The sequence below is a fragment of the Phalacrocorax carbo genome, chromosome 4 (assembly GCF_963921805.1).
Source record: "Phalacrocorax carbo chromosome 4, bPhaCar2.1, whole genome shotgun sequence".
Classification (NCBI taxonomy): Eukaryota; Metazoa; Chordata; class Aves; order Suliformes; family Phalacrocoracidae; genus Phalacrocorax; species Phalacrocorax carbo.
Window position 1 is genome coordinate 7,622,341 of NC_087516.1, and position 22,641 is coordinate 7,644,981.

Genomic DNA, 22,641 nt, shown 5'->3' on the forward strand with positions numbered 1-22,641 from the left:
GAATTAACTCTTTGTCTCAGCATCATAAAAACCCTCTTTCATACTGCTCTTTCTGTTCTAACTTTTCTTTTAGGTCAGGCAAAACATTTCAACCCAGAAGTAATTTATCATGTACTTAGGGGATTTTATCTCAAAAAAACAGCTTTTAGTTTTATTATTTTTAAAATTTTCCAGGTAAAGTTAGGGCCAAAACAAGACAAAGGTGCATAATGACTGAGCCATATCAAAATTTTGCCAGAGACACGCAGTAATGGTGGGGATTTCAACATAAGAGTTATTCTCGAAAGAAAAAAGCTTGCGTTCCAACACCCTCCATTCAGAGTCTCCAGCTGTTTTTCCTGTATGAGAGTGAAGGCAATCTGTGTTTTGTCTCTTCATCCCAGTTCCCCCATTTCATTCCTTTTTGGGGAGGAATCATTGCATTGCTACTTAAATTGAAAGGTAAACTTTCTGGAGTGTGGAATCAATACTGTATTACGAGCTTGGCAGAGCCTGGCAGAATGTAATATCCCTCAAACCTTACCCCTTTCAACAGTGCAAACAAAAAGTGGTCTATTGAGTACGAACAGAAATTTGGAATTCTGGAATCAAAAACCCATAAATTAATATTTTTTTTTAGGACTGGGGTTCATCTCTAACACTGTACAGGTGCAACAATTTAAAAATAGAGCTCTACTGCAGCTCAATAGATTCACAGCAAGAAATGCTCATTGAATATACAATCATGTTCTGTCTTAACACTTAATTAATAAAGGCTGTTTATTTTTACAATATATTTTACATAAAAATTTCTAAAACCAGCAAAAGGGTTTTGTACTCCTGTTTAAAACTACTGTAGATGTTAATCAGCAAGATCAATGATGTTTTAAATGCATTATTTAGGCTGAATGGGTAGCTGTTTTATGCCAGTTTGACATTTTATAGAAATCATAAATCCTTAGATATCCAAAGACTGTGTAGGGCTTCTCCAGATGCCTATTGACCAAAGCAATTCACAGATGTTTGCTTATCTTTCTGCTGAATGTCCTCCAAAATTAGTCAATCCTAGAATAAGAATACAAGTACAAATGGGAAAAAAAATTAGTAAGACTAACAGAAAACTTTATTAATGTAAATTATTTTGGGAACTTTTTCAAGGATGAGACAAAGTGAAAATCATCAATATTAAAAATAAAACCCATACATTTTGGTGAGGACTTTTGTATAGCTCTTTTTATGAATCTAAATATGCTCCTTTTTATTTATATAAAAGAATTAGGCTTTTTTTTCGGTAAAAGTATTTTTGCCATATTCCAGTTTCAGCTACACAGAGAATGTCCAAAGCTTTGTTCTACATATGAACTGCAATTAACTTGTAAACATACAGCTCAAAGGTGACTAATACTCAAGGTCAATGTAGCTGGTTTTTTTGGACTTTTATTTCTAGTACAGTATTTACAGATTCTGTCAGGTTCATCCATTATTTCACTTGTTATATCTCTGTCCACAAGTTCCACAAGAACAATTACAAAGGCAGCTTCTATAAGCTATAAGCATTCACAACTTGAGTATGAGTGCATTTCTCAAAATATCTTTATGTTTGTTTCATGAAGTTTCATGAACTCAGAACTGCTTGGGATGTGTTAGTCTTCAACAGAAAGGTCACATTTAGTAATATGGACTGGAAAATATTTTATAGCTGAATTATCCTTCTAATATAAATAACAAAGATTTCACTTGTGATGTGTACTTTGCAATATGAGATTTAGGTTTCCAAGATGTGATTGGTGCTAGATAATCTCATCTTTTCTCCCACAAAAGGTTGGACCAGATGATCTTTCAAGGTCCGTTCCAACCTGGGCTGTTCTATGATTCTATCATTTTATTAATTAATCTGTCCCAGTGCAATTCCTACCTACACCCCTCTTGGGATGGTCTCTGTGCCGCTACTTTAGCTATTTTTATGCTGCACTCAACAGACAATACCCTCCCTTTTTATGGTCACTTGTGGACATTTGTGTGTGTCTTGACAGCTAGATCTGTAAGAAATGTGAAGTTGAGACAGAAAATTTGGCAAATGAGAGAACATTACTAGGACTGAAAAAATCATGGGATTGGGAAGATTACTACTGAAGTCTGTGACAGGATAATAGGTAATAATAAAGGAAATAAAGTTAATATCATACAGAATATTGGAAAAATGGCCAGCAACAAATGGTCATAACTATCATCTAAGCCTTTCCTCCCGAACTGTTAAGATAAAGAGCATGTGACAGAGAAGTACAATGAAATAAGTAGTTATAAAACACAAAAATAAAAGGCTAGAAAATGCTTTTGCCTTCTTTAATTTTCTTCCTATCATTTCCTTACTCTTTGCTTTTTTGTTTGGTCTGTTTGTTGTAACTATCCACAGCGTCTCGCTTCTGCTTTTCTTGCTTTGCAGGAAAAATAGCCGTTACTATCCTCTCATCTTTTTCCTTTGGTCAAACCTACTTCCTCTTTTACATTAATATTTTGCATTCTCATCTCCATTCTTCACACATTCTTTAATCTGCTTCCTCTATAGCCTTTGTTCTGTCCCATGCACTGTTCTGGGCTCATTTTCTTCTCCCAAGCTTTTTAATATCCTCACCTTTCTTCTATTTCTTAACACAACTTCCTTCCTCTTCTCTGTCTCATCATCTGCTCATTCCCTATCTGTTGTTCATTTTTAGAAAGAGTTCACTCATTTGTTAATTTTCATTAGTGTTCCCTAGTTCCAAATAACCAGGTGACTAACACTTCACTTCTTACTCTCAGAATACTGCAGTTTCCTTTTATGTTTCTTTTTTCTCTGCTGGATGTAGAGAGACGTCAGCTGCCACCCACTTTCTACAACACGCTATTCAGTCATAGAGGAACTGTCTCCCGTTCATTCTTTTCACTATAGACCTTTTTTTTTCCTTCTTTCCCATGTGTCAACTCAGCTGTTCTGCTTTATTAAAGGACTCCTGTTGACTATCTCAGTCTTGCTATGACTCCCACTGAGTTCACTGCACTTTCTCCACTGTTCCATTTCTCTTTTCTCTACTCCTTACTTGAGATTTGTTGCAAGATTATTTTTTGTGCAATTATTATATGCTTTGCATTATTTAGAACTGGTATTTTTCTAGAAAACTATTATGGAAATTATTAGATTTAAATGTCTGTTAAAATATTATTATTATTATAATTTTTATGGGGTGAAGCAAGAACACATTTTCACAGCAGATATCTTATTACACAGAAGGCTAAGGCAAAATAATAATCATAAACATCAACATTTTTCATATTTTGCTGATAGCCACTTCCAATTTTGAATTATTACTTTTCTGTTGCTTAATTTACTTCTTATTTACTATTCTCCAGTAAATAAGTAATAAGTGTATGTTATGCTGAAAATTTTTCAGGAAGTGTTAAATGTTGTGATTTTATAAAAGGTACTTGCCTAAATGTTGCCTTTGAAGAAGTCCAGAGATGGTGATTGGGTGTCTTGTTGCAGATGACTGTGGGGAAGGTGATGTGAATGGATACAACTGAGGGGTTCTGAAATCAGACCCCCTTCTACTACTTTGTGATCCAGATGATGATGCAAGTGAACATCCACTATGTGGTAGTCTTATAGGTGTGGATCTGTTAATGAAATTAATACATGGATATGATTTGAGGCTACATTCATAGTACAAGAGATTTCAAAATCCCTTAAATACATAGTGTTACTTTTTTAGCAGAAAATGCTATAAATTATTGTGTTCTACACATTCTATATCATATTTTTGCTTCTTCAGGACTTTTACATATTTTAAAAAGCAGAGGGACAAAATAAATGATATGAATCAGAGATGGAAAAAAAAAGAAATATTTTGTTGTATGTATTTTAAATTTGTGCTTGGAAGATATATTTTGCTTAATGATTATAGAGAACAAGAACTCACTTTTTCCAGAACCATTTTAAGTTTTTTCTTGATGTTAGTAATTCTCACAGTTTTAAGATATTTTCAATGTTTAGATGAAAAGCCTGAAACACCTGCTACACACTGCATGGAGATGTTCAGGTTATTCAGAGAATAGCTCTTGTGTAGATGGTGTCGTCACCTCTGATTTTTAGAACTATAAAGCACTTTCTTACTACAGAATTACTACCCTTTGTATAAAAGTACCATGACTGTAGGTGTCCACAGTCACATGAGCTCAGATTATCTCTGCACGTTTTTGAAGAAAGTGATTTCAAAATAAAGCTTTACAACAATAACAAACACGTTCATAATGGTGATAGCTACCCTGCACAATAACATTTCTTCAGATATAGGCTATAACCTTTAAATGTACAGATTAAGACAGGCCAGACAAGAGAAATTTCAGTCTCTAATAGGAGATGGTAACGTCTTGAAAAGGTATTTAATTACCTTGTAGATCCTGCTCTACTATTTTGACTTGATATTATTCCAGATGACTGAGAACTTCTGTAGGATACACTACCTGTAATAATCGAATTTTTGAAAACAGGACCAACATGAATCACCCATTTTACTTAAGAGATAACTTTGGAAACAAAGATTAGTACTTTAATTGCATTATTCTGGGAAAATTCATGATTGGTTTATTCAAGAATTAAAAAATGGTGCACAATTACAATAGGCAATGAAAGATAAGGAATTGGTTGACAAAATAAAGTCACCATGTCACTTGAGAAAGGATGAAAACAGCCATAAAAATTAATAATGTGTTTTTACAATTTAGTACAGATGAGACATTTGCTGAGGCATGAGTTGTCTTCCAGTACCTCTTGCTGGAAGAAGATCCAGCAAAAGTGAAAGCTATCAAAAATCCTCAGCAGTACTCCAGCAGAGCATAAGGGTGAACAATTGTCCTTAGTCTCAATAGATGAATCCTACATAGAGCTTAGCTGTCATGAAAACATCACACTGCCATTCCTGCAAATATTTTTCAAGTTAAGCACATATGTTGGTTTCTTTCACCTACTCTCATTTATGACTATTATTAGACTATCAGCTCTGCACATTAGAATAACAGCTCTGCTGAGGTGCTCCAGTTCTTCAGCTATTCTTTTTGCTCCATCCATATCTGGGAAGGAAACTTTCTTTAGTACACCATTAAATCATTGTTTCTACTTGCCCTTACTTTTGCAAGTATTTTTTGATTCATTCATCTTTGTCCATTGCAAAACTTTATGGGTTGATTCTAAAAAGTGCTGAACACATAACTGTTCTACATATAATTTTATCATCTAATTAAGTATCTATATTTAGGCACAATAAAAAAAAAACTGTTAGCCTCAACTCTCGCTAATTTATCATCCATAAATTTATAGGCAAGCATGCATTTGGGAAGGATCTAAACATATAAATCAGACAAAACATAGAAAGAGCAATTTTTGTTCCTTCATTACAATCGCCTTGCAATTGTGTTTGTCTTTGTTTTGAGATGTTTACACCATATAAAACACAAGTGCTAAAAGCTCCTTACGTGGCTGGAGGTGATTCTATTAACTGCTGAAGCCAGCTGAAAGACTGCCTGGGAATGGACTGTTACAGAAACACACTGAATGTAAAACAAAGAATGGGAGGGACACATGAACAGTAGACCTGCAGAGCATTAGGAATTCTGGGAAACTACTCACAAATAAGCACTACTCAAGGAGTCTGCACTAATTTCACGTCTTGTGTATATCAGAGTGTTGCCCAAGCTCTGCAACAGCCCAGGAATGAAGGGAAGTACAGGGGATTAAAATGTCTTTTACCCTATCACAGTGATATGGTGAAAAAAAAATCACCTTTCTGAAGAAATTCTTGATCTCAACTTAATTACCTTGCTTTTGTCATGAAATACTTTTTTCCATTTACTTTCCCCCCTTTTCATCATGTGATTTTTAACATGACATTATGGAAAATGTTAATCTCTGGTAACTATAAACAAATACAATTATGAAGGTTAATAGAGGATCTGCAACACATATTGCAAGTATGCCTGTTCTGTTCAACCATGGATATCATTACAGTATTTTCTTTGCAGCTGTTCACTATGATTGCACAGCAAAAATCAGTTCGGCTACAAGTAATTATTCACAGAACAGAGCAGGTCAGTACTAGGAAGACTTTTTCAATTCTTCATTTTTAACTATTTCCCTTCCGCAGGATTGATGCCTACATAAGTTCCTTATACCTCAACACAATTTAATTTTTCTCAGGAAATTGATAATATATGGATTTTAATTTATTAATCCTCTTAATGTAATACAAGTGCTATCCAGTTACAAACTTTATTTTTACTCACCCATACGTCCATCTTGCGGTGGAGTTATTAATGATAATCTTGTTGGACCAGTTGGTGTCTCAGGCTAAATGAGTGGCAAGGTATTACAGTGTATACAAGGTATAACAGTGTAATAAATATGTTAATTATTAAGGTGTTTTAAGCAACAGCATTACATCTTTGAGGTCTATAAAGACTGCAGATTGCTGGCACTCTCCGCTGCCAGTTTTGTTCATAGCACAAAAATGCAAAACCTCAGAATTAAGTTACTATCTTTTAGACATCTATGGGAGGAGAAAAGTACATGTATTTTAGTTTTATTCCAAGAACTCCTTTCTGTCACATTCAGATAAGAAAAATACCAGACACTTACATCATTTCTGTGCTGAGATTCCGCTCTTAAGCTAGCATCTGTTGCTGGATGTTAGCTCTCCTAATCAAAATACTAATACAGTGAAAAGCTCCTGCCTTCATTCTCCTCCTAGAGATGTCACTTAAAACTTGCAATTCCCTATTCAAATATCAGGTTCTAACCATTGACTTTTACATCTATCTTTTTCTTAACATGAGAAGATACTATACAGATGTTAATGCCCCTGAGCACAGGCCAAAGCAGCAAACAAAATTATTTGCAAAAGGTGAAACATAATTATTGGCTTGATTTGTGGCTTAAAAAAACCTTTTATCCATCATAAATGAAATTTCAGGAAAGCTGTGAAGTTAAGAGCACCAAGTGATTCACCTCTTGTAACTTCACCATGACAGCATTTACACCCAGCCTGATCCCCTGAAATTCCCTTATTGTCAAGGAGGAGAAACAGGAATAAGTGTCCTTTAGAATTAGATGAACCACACACACTAATGAGGTTATACCTATGTATATAGGTCTATCTATGGATATAATCAATCCATAGGTTATAAAGGAAACCCTGAGACGCTAGCATAGATCTGCACTGCAGACATCTACATGGGGGGTGGCAAAGGTGGAAATCTTACCTATATTTCCATTCTTTAATATATTAGAACTTAAATTTAATTGCAACTCTCAAATCTGTGCATTAGTGACATTTATTTTGGAAACAGTTACAACATTTTTATAATAAAAGCACACTGACATTTCAAGAATTTGCCATTTAATTTAGCATCAGAAGTTTAAAATCCTGTATATGGCATGTGAAGAATGTAATTCCAGAAATCATTGAATTGCCTTTTGGTTCCTTTTTGGGGATCATCTGACTTCTACTAAGCATCAAAGCATCAAGTATAGCTGAAATCAGCATTTACATAAGAATTGTTATGAAGTCGGGGGGATCCTATTTTTTGCAGAGTAGAAGAAATCAAAAGCATATATATGAACATATACATGTATATAAACATACGTACAAAACCCCCACTTACTTTCCTCATTGGTGAAGGTACAGGATCAATCTCCATTGACTCCATTCTTACAACAAAGGTCAAAATAAGTATGACATTGTAACAAAAATAACACATTCATTATAGTGACTAAAATTACCTTATATTCTCATGTTAAATTTGATTAATAATGGAAAAGCATAATACATAATGCATAACATATATGAGTATTTAGGACTTGTTCCAAAACCCACTAGCAGTAAGCAAAATCTATTGATTGATTCTTAACTTTGGTTTCGACGTTTACAGAGAAGTTATTTTATGATTAGCGTCATTATTCTAGGAGTTAATATAGAATAAATATGCATATTTATATATTTGTCACTTGTCTCCACAACAAGGGCATTGTGAATTTTCTTTTTTTATAAAAAATAAACTCACAGTCACAGGTATAGAAATCTTTTAGCTTGAGCAAGCTGTATGTTCAATTTATTCAAAATTTAATGAGCCTTACTGGAGTTCATCTCATCTAACTTTAGACAACTACAGTAGGTGTCTGTACAAGCCATTTAATTTTTCCTTATAGTCAATGGGAAGAGTTTGTCACTAAATAATCTATCTATGCAAGAAGTCTTTAGAATAAGGTGCATCATGCCTTAGAATTTATTCCTTTGTATGATTACAAAGGCAATCTATACAAGTAGCTATAACGTACATTTGGATAGATAAGACCTTCCCCAGCTCTTTCATACTTACACAGTTTGCAGAAACAAAACCCAAACCCAGAAAATATACTTATGTTAAATGCACTTCCAAAAAATGGCTTTGTGTATAAAATATCAGTATTTTGTCACTGTTAAGATTTTCACTGAAAATCATCTGATTTGTACCTACATTTCAGAAGCAGAAGGATGACTAGGATGAAGAGAACATGAAGAGTAACCATTCTGTTTTCTTGAAGGAACTAAAGTCATTAATAAATTTATTATTAGAACATAGCTATATCCAGTGATATGTATTCTATAATTAGTATCTTAAACCAACACTTCTTACTGGAAAGTGGATTTCTACTTGTACTGCAAAATGGTAGTTGTGTATTTTGTTCAGGAGGTTTCATACTAAAGGGGAAACAGAAGAAACAACAGATAGAAATTGAAAGCTGGTTTCGTTATTTCATTTGTCCGGTTGGTCAATAAAGCATAAAATCAAAACATTTTATCCATCAATAGCTGGTTTGTGCCAGCTATTTGCTTCACTGTTTACCATGAAGCAAAATAACAATCTATTTCCTAAGCTATTAACTTCTTCTTTGTATCATAATGTCTGTATCAGTCATTACATGCTCAACAATACCAATTTAGGATAACATTATGGCAAAAGTACTTTATGGAACAACTGACGGTAAAATACAACTCTTATTGAGCCAGAAATCTTCGTTTCAATGTATACATTTCCCAAGCTTTAAAAAATATAGTTATCAAAAGAAAAGTTGACATATTTATGCTATTCACCAATGGCTACGTAAAACTGATACCTTCATCAAGAACCATAAATAGGGGGAATATGTCTACTGGGCATGCAAGGAGAAGCCCTAGGTCATACTGTCTTGGCAGAATGCTGAAAAACCTGAAATTCAGTAAGAACTCTGTGATGCTATTTATTTGACATGCAGACAAGAAAAAGGAGGCAGTGGATAAAAATATATAAACTATGATAATCCACCACATACATAGTTTCCTTTATATTGTTTTTCTTTCAGTTATATTACACCAAACAGCGTAAGAGAGCATAATACAGTATTATGTGCATGTCTGACTCCAAAGAAAGTCTACACTGAAAAAACACAGAAAAAGAATAAAGATCAACAAAACTTTGTAATTAAATTGCTGGCTTCCTGAACTGGCTTATTAAGGAGACGTCAGCATCCTTGATCACTGGTATTCATAAAGTGGCATTCATGAAGGGCTTCTCTCAAAAAGACGGATCTATAGGGAGAAGCAGATTACACCTACACACTACTCTTTATACCCATATTCACTAAAAGGCAAAAGCAGGCTAAGCCTGTTAAGTTTTTTTCCCCAGTAGTTTTTGAAGTCTTAGAAAATGGGAAGGATAAAATAGGACATGGAAACAAATGTTTTGTGGAAAATGTAATAATTTCAGCATAGGTGGATCACAATAGATCAATCTGATATCTTTTTTCTTTTGTTTTATGTTCTGGTAGTAGTAAGATAGTATATATTTTCTGCGTTAATTAAATTTAAATATTAGAGTGCTGTATGGACTTTAAAGCAGAGATAAGAGCAATTAAATCAAGTAAGTATACCACGAAAAAAAGTTAAAAGGGAAGCAACAGCAACAAAAAAGTGAAGAAAGTGCAGAAATGTTACTAGTGATGTCCCCTTGAGTTTAGTCTTGCAAGTGATCCTGTTTAATATACTCCCTGATGACTCAGAGGTAGCCTGCAGTTTGTGAAATCTGAAGACAGAAAGTTCTGGAGATGGAAAGTTATATCAATATTGAGAAGAACTACATAATGATTTAAAAACAAAGTGATATTGTCAAACAAATAATTAAAACAAAATGTAATGAATTGAAAAGAGTAGTACTGAGTGCACTTAGGGATCAAGAAGAACTTTGGCTTTAAGTTGGAAATAAATAAGACAAAAAGATTAAGGTGTAGGGGCATAATGATGAGCTACCTCTTTGGTATCTTTCTGATGCATTTGTAAAAAAACACTCATTTAAGATGAGTCAAGAAGTAGATTTTTACTAGAAACAGAGAAGATGAGAATCATGTTACAAAAGTAATTTTGCAAATGTGCTAGATACTAGGAAAGGTCTCATAGTACTTTCCAGGCTGATGCTGAAAAGCCCATTGGAAAAAACACAAACATGTTCATGTAAATGCAAATAACAATTTTAGAACTCAATATCTATATGATAAAGATTACTAAACGTTCACTTTTAGAGTAACTGTTGGCTTCAATTTATAAATAAAATTATTCCTTCCCAACAGGCTTGATTAATATGAAGAAAACGGACCTGATGAGAGAAATCACTGTTCATTTATTTCTGTAAAAAATATGCTCCTTCTATTTATGCGACACACTATATGAGAAAGGCAAATAAAGCATGACTTTTTAAATTGTTTTCTCCATTAAACTCACAGTTGTCTGATTACAAAGACTATTTCTCATTTACTTTTGCTGCATTAAACCTCTTACCATTGTATCTGATGCATTTGTTGTGTCACTTTCTTGAGAGATTCTTCCAACTTTACTGTCTGTGAGGCAATCATAGATTTAAACAAAATCTGTTAGTGTGATATACAACTTCATTTTCATACAACTAGTATTCTGAAGTGTTGAACTGTTTGCTATTGGTTTTAACCTTAGACATCATTGCTATGCCTGATTTATTGTGGCAAGACTAGAGCTGTTATGTGGATCCATTAAACAGACAGTCCTAAAAAGATATGCTTCTTTTTGGCACTTACAGATGTAGTTTGATTACCTTTTGTTAAGTGTGCTCATAATATTGGATAAATGAATACTAAGAAAAGTACTTAAAAATAGTTTGCTTTTATTTTTCTTCTTTCTTTCCATATCTGATATAAAAGTTATGTTTCATTTAATACAGAATTATCTGGAAAAGTTACCAATAACTATATAAAATACCAAATACCATGTTCCTTTATTTCTTATTTCAGATTTCAAATTTATTCAGTTCTTTGCAGTATCTATTTGTAATCTTATATGAAGAATATGTCCTATTGTTATAGACACAACCAAAAAATCTCCCGTAAAGAATGTTACAGGCTTGCAAAACTGAAGTACATTAAGGTCAAGAACATCAGGTCAGCTCCCTAGTATGTGTATTTTTTACAGTCTTTCATTCCATGTTCATACATTATATTTTATGAAGGATATAAAAATTTACTCAGTAGCCTCAGTACTGCATCTGTATTTTATCCGTAATTGCCATTGTGTGACCTTAGTCCTTCATTACTTCATGCTATTCGTATTTTGATTTTAAGAGAAATTATGGATTTTCTTGTTAAATTTTCATGCTTCTCCTCACAATATTATTTGAACCCTTTAATAATATTACCTGATATACCTTTATAAAATCATATTGTTTGTGGGAGATATTATGCTCTTTTTGCAGATGTCAGACTGCAAAACAGATTAAAGACAAAATCCAATTTACTTAAGACCTGATTTTTTTGTATTCTTCTTTTTTGTTTTTCCTCATGAGAGCCAGGTTTAATTAAGAAAGTGACCAGTACAGATGTTAGGAACAATGTACTTTACCCTGTCACTCTGTAGGACTGGATCATTTTAAGGCCAAAATACCTTAAAGATATATATATGGGTTTTGTGTATATATATATGCAACCTCTAATGATAGAGCTATCCCTGACTCAGGGTACTAGCCCATAGTCTTGTTCTCTATTGCTCAAGCTTCTAATTTATTCTGTCAGACCTAGTCTTCTTTTTCTCTAGGCTTATCATCTGAGTATGAATCCCTCCCCACCTCTTCCACTTTCTTCTTGATGCAGTGAAATGGTTTCTTCTCTCCCTGCCCCTTGACTCTCCATTTAATCTCAGTCATTCCACGACTAAAATCTGTTTTATTAAATAATAGTAACCATAATTAATAAAGTCCTCAGAAATTTTAAATAATTCAAACCTGGTATTTATGATGACAGAAATGAGGCAACCCTGATAAATTACTCTAAGTATTACAATAAAAGGTGAATATATTTTCTAAAAATAAGCCAAAGTAACAAGGCAAACATTTAAAAAAAAAAAAAAAAAGACAATAATAATTAGTTACCTTTTGTCTGTGGTATGCCAATAAATGTTTACGATGTTTTTCTTGAAATTCTGAAACCTAAAAATAAACACAGTTATATGAAGCCTCACCTAATTACGTTCATGCAACGTCAGCAAAAAAGTGATGGAGAAGAACAACGTCACAGTATTCAAATTTTTCTATATTTTAGTAAGTATTTAACATATCTTCTTTATATCCTCTCTAACGAAACATTCCAAGTTACGGAATGGTAGAGGAATAAGTATGGTAGGAAAGTCTTATCAATTTTATTTAATCTAGTGTGACCTACACTAGAGTTAGTAGATTTATTTCACTGAATTTATATTTTAACACTCCGTTCAATAACAAGGTAAAGACATTGGAAAGCCAGTTTAGCTGTGGTGTTTCTTATTCATTAGTGCTAAGCAAACATAAAATTAATGGCAACATAAAAAGTAATGTGTCTTACTGGCAATTATAAGTTGCCTTGCAAAAATATCCTGTTAATTAAAAAATAATTGTTAGACACACTGTCTGGTGGTATGTAAGCACTTCTTGTGTCCAAATGAGGATCGTAAACCATGACAGGTTAAAAGTAAAAACATACAAGGTAGGCAAGACAAGAGCTTGAAGAACAAATTACTATGGGCAATAACTTACTAATAAATCTTTTTTCTCACATGTAAGAAAACTGCCAGAAAATGTGTAGGGATAGAGACAACCAAGAAGAAGCACTCAGAGGAGATAAAGCCATAGCAGAGCATCTAATTGAAATGGTTACTTTTTATTCACTGTAGAAGAGCCTGGGAGGTTCCCACTAGATACTCATCAAAGGATCAGAAGTGTCTCCAGAAGAACTGATGGAAAAAACAGCTACTCAGAAGCAATGGCTCTGAGCTGCCTCCCAGCACTCAGAAATGAGGTCTTGGGTCTAGAAAGCAGAAAGCTATGAAAATGACAATTCAGTGGTCGGTATGACCACTTAACTTAAAAGCAAACCATTTAAAAGTGGTTAAAAAAAAATTAATAGAACAGGGAATATATTTGCTCCACTTCAAAAAATGTATGTTGCTATATCCTAAGCCTGCTTAACATCTCAGAAACAATATGGTAGGTCTGGAAATAGTTCACATTAATCAGCGGTATGTAAGAGTATGTAAAAGAATGACCACATAGAATATGAGTCTTCATGGCCAAAAAAAGGATAGTTGAAGAAAGGATGCGTTAGCAGTCTATAACTAATGATTAGCACAGATGGAGTACATGGGACTGGTTACTTTTTTCTCTAGAATGGGATTCAAGAATATCAAATGAAACTAGCGTTTAACAGGTTAAAACCTGAAAAAGGAAATCATCATCACACAGTGTACAACCTGTGGACCTCCTTTCCATAGCATGGGATAGGTGCTAGATATTCAGAAAACAATTTAACAATTACATGGGGAAAAATATCCACCAAAAGCTTTTGATTACAAAGGCACCAACCCCACCTTGAGAAACCCTTGTGCCACAAGCCGGTGAAAGCTAGGAGGCTGTTCTGAAGACATAGCATTACGTGGCAGCCTTGTTCTCATATGCTTTCCTAAGCATCTGCTGTTGTGACAGCAGATACAATTAGATAAACCTCTGTGCTAAGACAGCACAAGCTGCTCTTATGTCTTTTGATGCTGGTGGGAGTTCTGAACATACCTTAATACCTTTACACGTCAATATGTTTCCCATAGGTTATCTCAGGCTACAGAAAACCCACCTTAGTCTTTTGAGATCATGTCCATTTTTTCCTTTCTTTGACACATTACAGAAGTTTGTATTCATGTATGATTGGTGGCATAGCTGTGTGGATTTGTTCAGCTTACAGAACAACTGCTGATCATCATGCATGCTGTTAAAAAGTGTGTATGGAAGGACAGAGGAAGACTTCTTCTTTACCTTGTGTCACCTATGTATCTTAGGAGGAGGAGTGCTGAGGAAAGGGACCCCTCTCAGCTTTGGAGAAATTTGTGAAGCATAGAGTAGAGCAGCTGTGAATCCATAATCACCATTAAAGGAAGCAAGTGATCTTCCCTGGGTTATTCTTCTGCTGGACCAGCAAGTTCACCACAAGGCCAAACAAGTACCAGCCCAAGGAGATGAGAATACACAATGAAGTTTGCAGGTGGGTTGAGGGAGGATGTGCTACTACAGTTCAACCTAGAGCAGTTGAAACTGAGACTGAAATGCTCAGCGAGAGGGACAAGGGCAAGTCACAAAGCCAAGCTGAAGAGGAGCAGAAAATGAGGCAGCAATGGGAGTTTGTATGTATTCATTTAACCCAGACAACTACTAAAGTTCTCGGCTGGAAACTAAGCCTGAAGTAAGGCATCCTGCCTGGAGTTTACAGAAGGCAGGAAGGAAATTTAACTTGAAATCTTTTATTGCATCTGTCTGAAAAAAACAGACCTCTTTTGGGTTTTTTTTTGCTCCTGAAGAATTAGATTGTTCTTATTTTTAATAAAGCCTAGCCTTTGAGATCAGGGATCATTGTTAACTTGCTCGCTTTGGGGAGAGAGCGGGGGGAGAGAGAGAGAGAGAGACATCATTCAGCTCAGGTCTTTAACCAGCTCAGGTTTTCACTGTGTAACTTTTTATTGCTATAATTAGGGCACACTATCTGGGCATGTTTAAGGTTCATTGCATGGCACTGAAAGTGATTTTACTTCATTAAAATAACCAGACTAGTGGTCCTCAGAGAGAATTTGAAAACATAAGCAGTGACCATGATGAATAATTTATGCTTTAAGAACTTTGAAACTGTGGAATTAAGGAAGAAAAGACAGTAACGGGCATACATTAATTTTCAAGATTTCACTCATATATTTTATATAAAATTCAGTAGAAGTTGCTGATTATTATATAGAGTTAAAAAGTTATAAGGCAGATTCACCTGTGTTATTTCTTTTGAATATTTCTTGCACAACGTATCTATTCCCATGAACAGTGATTGAATATCAGGATTTGTCTACCAAGAAAAGAAAGTATACCAATGTTAGCATTTTTATTTGCAAACTATATTAAATACAACATTTTATGAAATGTTCCTTAAATTGATCAATGTATATAAATAAAAAATGGACAGAATAAGAGTAGGATGATACAGAAATTGAAAACATGCCCAGTTTTATTTAATGTCCTTACTAACCATCTGGAAGGCTTTGTGATTTTGTTTTAATATTTACATACATATATACTTATTGTAACTAAGACAATAACAAGTTCCAGAGGACATTCAAGGAAGGTGTTTTGGTCCCCTGGAAGAGGCATTGCCTTCAGACCAACAGCCAGGTTTCTGGCAGTCCCTTTCTGTGCTTTTTGGTTCTCACCATCCCCAGCAACACAGATGCATCTTATAATCAGTTTTGTTTAAGTCCTTTTTCAGAATGGTTCCAGCGCTCACACGGTTCCCTTTACCTCTCCTGCCTGTTGGTAGCAGAATGCTATCTTCACAGGAGAGAAAAAGCCCTAAAATGATAGTTTAATTTTTCAAGTATTTTGTGGCCAAGACTTTTAATCAGAGATCATGATGTTGCCAACTGAGTTTTTAGAAAATGCTGAGTAAGTGCTCTCTACCTAAGCTATCACTGTAATTCAGGAATATGTTTATTATTTATAGGGAGAAAGAAATGCTACAGAATATAAAGTGAAATTCAGAATGTAAGTGACATTTGGACATCTATACAAATCTACAAAGCAATGTAAATAATTCAGTTAAGAGTTCCTTTATTCCAGAATGCATGTATTCCTAATTTATTCATAAGAAAAACAAAAAAAAAATACAACCCCAAAATAGTTACACTAGTTATATTACTAAGTTAAAATAGCTATATTACTAAGAACTAACAGTGATCACATTGCAGTCATCTTCTACTGTAACAGTAGACAGCTTTTAAAATCAGGTACCTAGCTAAAAAAAAACCATCTACCTGTAAACTGTGAATTGGAAGGTTCTCTTGTGATTGTATAATAGAAGGTATGTTTATAAGTAGCCAAAAGATGAACAGAAAGGCAAAAACAATCCCAACATATTGAGATGACAAAAGAAGATTGTCTCAGAAAAAAAGCATCCTTCATGTAAGGAACTACCTTTCAAAATCCAGTCAAAAGGAACTGAAACCGTAGAAGGCAAAATGTAAATTAATCCCAGAAGTACTAAAGAATTTCAAAAAGTTAGAAATTTGAAAAAGTAAAGAAAGGTGAATTCTTGAAAGAAATAAGAATCCAGCCAGCTGTGAATGAAGAAACAGTTTTCGAGGCTGCTAAGAAAATAGAAAGATAAGTGCTATTATTTAAAAATATTGCATTGAAATAAAAAAGAACTAGGCTTTGGTCCCTTTGGAAATGCACAAACATAGAGAGAAGATATTTTTACATACTCCAAAACCAGTATAATACTAGTATAAAGTGAAATATCCAAGACTTAATAAGAGCTGCATTTGCCAAACCTATTTTCAACATGTTCTTATATTATATATTTTTAATATTAAGAGGGAACTGAGTCTTATATATATCAAAAATAATTACATGAGGAGCTAAGTTCATAACTTGGATTAGCAACAGATTTGTATATTTTGCTCCCCCTGTTCTGACATCATCTGCTTCGATGTCTGGTATAGCACTTCATCTGAGCAAAGATCACAGAATCACAGAATCACAGAATCCCAGGCTGGAAGGGACCTCAGGGATCATCTAGTCCAACCTTTCTAGGAAGAGCACAGTCTAGACAGGATGGCCCGGCACCCTGTCCAAACGACTCCTGAAGGTGTCCAGCATGGCCAAGTCAACCACTTCCCTGGGGAGATTATTCCTGTGCTGTTTGGTTACTGTAGAACTGCGCACATGCTGCCAAATGCACTTCTGGTTATCAATGAGCTGGACTTGGACTTCTCTCACCAGGGGAACTAAACTACTTTTCTTTGCTTTCCCCAGCTACTAATTTTTATAGAACTCACAGGAGGAAATTAATTGCATTTGAAACTTCCTCTGCTCTTTTGAATTTGGTTGACATCACCAAAGTATTAAAAAATTTCCACACGATGAATTGGCACACTGAGAAAGAAAAAAGCATATAGACAGCACAGTCTAACTTATCTATTGTATTTAAGTAAAGAAAATATAAACAAGACAATAAAATTTCTTCTAGAAAAAAATAATGTATTAATAAAAATACATTTGACATCTTTAAAATGTATTCATAGGAGGCAAGATCTAGAAACCTATTTAGGGTCTTAACAAAGCAATGACCTTGGTTTAAGAACCTATCAGATCTGAGAAAAATAAAAACCAGCCAGGTTTGTGGCTGATTTAAGTACTCTTTAAAATAAACGTTTGTAGAACACTGTTTATATTTTATCTGTTGCATGGAGGAGTAGCAGATGGGAACGTGATATTTTGAAATAATGAACAGCCAGATTCTGATTTATCATAACAACCATCCTCTGGGAAAAAGCAAGCAGGGATCATGAGACTTAGAAGGAAGATATAAAGGTGACAAGCATGCATTACTGTGAAGATGAGAATATTTAATGTGTAGATGTTGATTGCCCCAATATACAATTTAATGAGGAGTTTTAACACATTTATAGGACCTCCTACTCATTGGGAATTCTCCCATAGCATCAAGCTCATAAAGGTTACCAGGTATATTTCCACTCAGGTTCCCGAATTACAGAGCCATGACTTTTTTATATGCATCTTTAATTATCATTCCAATCATTTTATCTGTTCTTAATCAAGGCTAAACAATCATCATTAATGTCTTTTTAAAATAATATGGTAATTTTCTTCCTTCCAGTCCTCCAGAGCAGGTTTTAATGAAACAGCTAATATTTTTGTTAGTATTCCAATCATTGCATTTTTAAATTCCTTCAGTATTTTTGAAGCACATTATCAAGTTCTGTCAAAAGGCTGCAATTTAAGATTGATCTAACTTCAAAATCAGCTTTGTTTTGAGAAGGTGTTAGACAGGATGACCTCTGGAGGTCCTTGACAACATGAATTATTCTGTGACTAAAATTAATAACAAAATTTACAGCCAGGGTAGGTTGATATTGAAAGCTTATTAAAATACCTTCTTTTGAAGTTTTATGAGGGGCTTTGGGTTTTTTTTTAAATTTTATTACTGTGTGCATTGTTCCTTTGTATTATGTTTGCATTCTGTTGTTTTGCTGTAATTTTGTATTTTTGGTAGCATTGTCTTCCTTACCCTGTTTCATTTCTGCAAGATTCTGTGTTTACAAATACAAAAAAAAATTGTAAGTCTTACTTTTTCATATACAGTATGTATAGGTAGAGATTTCTGTATTTAGATACATATCATCTCAGTTTTAAACATATCTAGAGAAACCATGCCCTCCAAGGTCACCACTTCAGGGTTAGTTCCAAATTGTCCTCTGTTTCATACACGATTGCCTTATACCCTTGTAGGACTTTATGTGTTAGCTGATTGAATGCTCGTAGTATTTTTCTTGTCATTGTAAGGCAGGCTTGTCTCTCAGGTAGGCATCAGTCTAGGAAAATACAAATGTTTCCACAACCCATTTATAAAATCACCTAAGAAGTAGATGGTTCCTGAGAGAAATGGGAAAATTAAATCTTTCTAATGATTTCTCAAGGAAGGGAATTAAAAGTTGTTCATTCTTTAGTGAATAATAAGAATTCCCAACAATATTTCAGATCCTCTCTTAATCACATCACCACGAAGAAGATAGTTAAGCTTAAGAGAAAAAAAGGAGAAATAAACCCCATACACTTGAAAACATTGATGCACCGCCATGCACGTTTTCAGTTCAGTCCATTACATGAAATAATTCATTACAGTCCATGTTCTCTGATGTACCACTGCCAAAGCCAATAAACATTCTTCCACATTTTGGAAGTAGTCACTGATGTTACACAGTAGCCAGCCATATTTCTTGAAAAGGTTGAAATTATTTACACCAGCAGAATCTGAAAACCTAAAGAGTCTCTGTAGGCTTTTATTTGAACTAATCCATAAAACTAAAAGCTGTGTAGTGTATAAGCGTCTAAGTCTACCAACCTATCATCAGTAAATATTCATGTCACAGTTGGCAAACAAAAGGGAAATATTTTCTAATGCAAATAATTTAGCTGTTAAGCAAACTACAGATTAATGTAATACAACAATACTAAAGCTTCATTTACCTGTTTTGAAAGGAATAATGTACGACAAGGAGTTCTACAGATCAAACATTCATCGTTTTTCCCTGTAAGGTAAAGACACACTTAAAATATACATCAAACTCAATAGATATCGAATAAATTTTTAATAGAATTTGATGCCTAAGCCTTTGTTTGGAGCTTGTGGAAGGAATCTGAAGGTTATACAAGTAATGCAAATAAACATGAATAAAGGATTTGATTCTATAACCATTACACACAGTTGCACAGGGAAAATGCATGTGAATGTCATCAAGTCTTACTTCCGCAAATAAACATTTATGTAAATGATTTTATGAATATCATTAGTGTCACTGAGTGCAGGTGACTGTTAGTTCCTTTGATTTAAATAGGACTACTTGACTGGCTTAATTAAATGTATGTTTATGTGCACTAATGAGTTAAAGTCAGCCAGATAAATGACATTTTAGATTGAGGGAGCCAGACTGCATCCCAATAAAATATATGAAACCTTAACTTCAAATAATTAATAATTTTACCGTGTGAATTTTGCAGTGAAAAACATCACTTTTTAAAACTTTATCATTTTTAAAATGTCTCTGATTATTTGCGAACTTATTAGCAAATATTTCTAATAAATGCATATAACTACAGTATTTATAACTGATAATTTTACTAGCTGCTTTCTTTCTAAGGATTCTAAGGATCAATGTTTATAAATGTCTTTAAAGAATAAATAGATTTTAAACCTGATAGTATCATTATTATTGAATTCACGGAAAAAAAATATACAACGTCTCAGGTTTTTTTCTGCCAAAACATATTAACAGCAGAAAGGAAAGTTGTTCAAGTTCTAGGAGCCTGCAAGTTGTATTTAGAGGCTGCATTTTATGATCGTCTCTCCTCAACAGCAACCATGTGAAAACTTTTAGTGAAAACTTTTTAATTCTGAAATACAGACAGATCGTTTATTCTGTGTGTCCTTACAAAACCCTGGTCATTTAGGATTACCTCAAAGGGAGAAACATTGATATTTGTCTATTTTCTCTTTTGAAAACCAGCTTCCTTATTCTGCTATCTTTTCCACAGATCTTCAGCTAAGCACACCACAGGAGTCCCAGAGTATGACTCAGGAATTGCATACAACAGACAAGAGCTTCAAAATATCACCTCTAATCCTCCTAATGCTGCTGATAATTTTCTGTTGTTTCAGTGCCAGTACTGAGATTTAAAATGTCTTAAGACTATTAGCAAAACCTGCCCTAAACAAATCCTATGTTTTGCAAATTTCTCTTTCACTAATGAAAAAGCATGCCCTTTCCAAAATTAGGCAGAACAAAATACCATCTTATTTTTTCTACAATGCAATCATGGATCATAACCATCCAGACTCAACTTTTATGAAAGCCTCCAGTTTTCTGTGTCTAAGGCTCTCAAAGCCACACTGCTGCAGCTGAATTCATCTGGAGGCAGACACAGGTGGTTTTTATTATTTAAAGAAAATCGATAGCAAGAACTGAAAAGGTTTATCAAGAACACTCAACTGACAAGAAGAAATGTCATCCCTTTCTTTTTTCCACAGGGGGTCAGAAATGCTAGCAGTTAAGGTAAATTTGTGCCCACTGGCACTGCCTGACCCCATGAAGCAGAGGCCTGAGCCGCCTGTGCCTGCAGCAGCCATTACCTTTCTGGAGGCAGCTCTCACAGATAACATGGCCACAGCTGGTGAGGCTGAACCGTGGGGTGGGCTTGCGGGGCTCACAGAAGCAGACATTGCAAAAGACCAGGACAGCCATGGGGCAGAGAGGCAGGAGGGCCTGGCAGGGAGCAGGCAGCTGAGGCAGACACCGACCTTCCTTGCCACCCCTGGGTGAGGCCTACAGGCCTCCCTCCGCCATGTTCTTCTGGTCAGAGGCAGCACGGGGCCCTGAGATGAGGGGTGGCTGTGCCCGCCCCTCCCCCACACAGTGGGGCCAAAGGGCAGCAGGGTTTGACCCTCACACCCCAAAAAAGGGCTTTTTCTGTCCTTTCACTATCAAAGTGGAGAGGGTACCCACGCAGAGGATCCTCTCTGAGAGATCTTCCCCTCCCTTCTCCACACGTGGGCAGCTGAAGTGGAGTAGCCACCAGGGCTCTGAGTGGGTGTTTCACCACAAGCCCTGTTCTCCTCGAGAGGCAGCCATGCAGCAAGGGCTGCCATCGGGACCACAAGTGTGTGGAAAATGGCAGTGGTTTTTAATTCTTTTAAATGCAGGAATCTGGGAAGGTTATTGATTCACTGTCACAGGTTTGTTTTTGCTTTTTTTTTGGTGGGAAAAAAAGTGCAAATCAAGGAGTTTTGAATCTCATTTTTTAGACTGGAGAAAACCCAGGGTTTGCTAATTTCCCATGATGAAAATTTTAGGGAAAAATTCCCTTGCAGACCTACTGGCAGCACAGGCTGTAGCTCTGAGTATGACAAAGCCACTGACTGCACAGGAGGAACCTCTGGCTTTTAACTTCATAAAGACTGCTGCCCCCAAAATACTTCCCAAAGGAGCTATGATTCAGTTTCTGCTTCATAGAGTAAACTAAAAATCTTGAAGGAAACTGAAAACATTTCATCAAAGCAAAGATATTTAATTATTATTATAGATAAAGAATGAAGCACTCTCAAGCTATAGTCAAGGCTCCAAGTCTCAATGCTGGTTTGAGTAGAGACCTAATTAATACAGAGGAACATAATTAGCTCCTTCATAAATGCTGACATGGTGCATGTCCTTTCAATTTACAAGATTAAGTTGGGCTAGATGATCCCTGAGGTCCCTTCCAACCTGTGATTCTGTGATTCTGTGAAGTGTATTGTAAGTGACATGAGTTAAGTTTGTTATTGGGATGTAGCTCGGAGCCTTACACTAAATATCAGCTAAAGTCTGAACCACAACCTTTATTAAGCTTTCTTCTGGACTTCATATACGATATGGTTGTAACATATCTTTCCTTCTTTTCCGCCACCAAAGATGTTATAACAAGACATATTGG

At 34.9% G+C, this 22,641-nt stretch overlaps 1 protein-coding gene across 1 annotated transcript; it reads right to left on the reverse strand.

Moving 5' to 3' along the window:
* Window positions 1–1,006: 1,006 nt before the first annotated feature.
* On the reverse strand, window positions 1,007–21,416 carry RNF212 (ring finger protein 212). The gene is made up of 12 exons (XM_009506370.2): window positions 21,305–21,416; window positions 19,645–19,706; window positions 15,371–15,445; window positions 12,469–12,525; window positions 10,854–10,912; window positions 8,680–8,744; window positions 8,521–8,590; window positions 7,669–7,714; window positions 6,292–6,355; window positions 4,404–4,476; window positions 3,446–3,630; window positions 1,007–1,044 (listed from the first exon to the last, which is right to left on the reverse strand). The coding sequence occupies exons 1-12, from the start codon at window positions 21,414–21,416 to the stop codon at window positions 1,007–1,009; spliced, it is 906 nt and encodes a 301-aa protein (XP_009504665.1).
* Window positions 21,417–22,641: the final 1,225 nt, after the last annotated feature.

Bases quoted from the DNA above. Each gene is read 5' to 3' on its own strand.
- RNF212 (XM_009506370.2), bottom strand. From the start codon at position 21,416: ATGGCTGTCCTGGTCTTTTGCAATGTCTGCTTCTGTGAGCCCCGCAAG. The intron at 12,526-15,370 runs GTGAATCTGCCT...GTTTATTTTTAG, and splicing joins ATTCAAAAGAAATAACACAG to GTTTCAGAATTTCAAGAAAA. The intron at 8,745-10,853 runs GTAAGAGGTTTA...TTTCCCCTTTAG, and splicing joins CAAATGCATCAGATACAATG to TATGAAACCTCCTGAACAAA.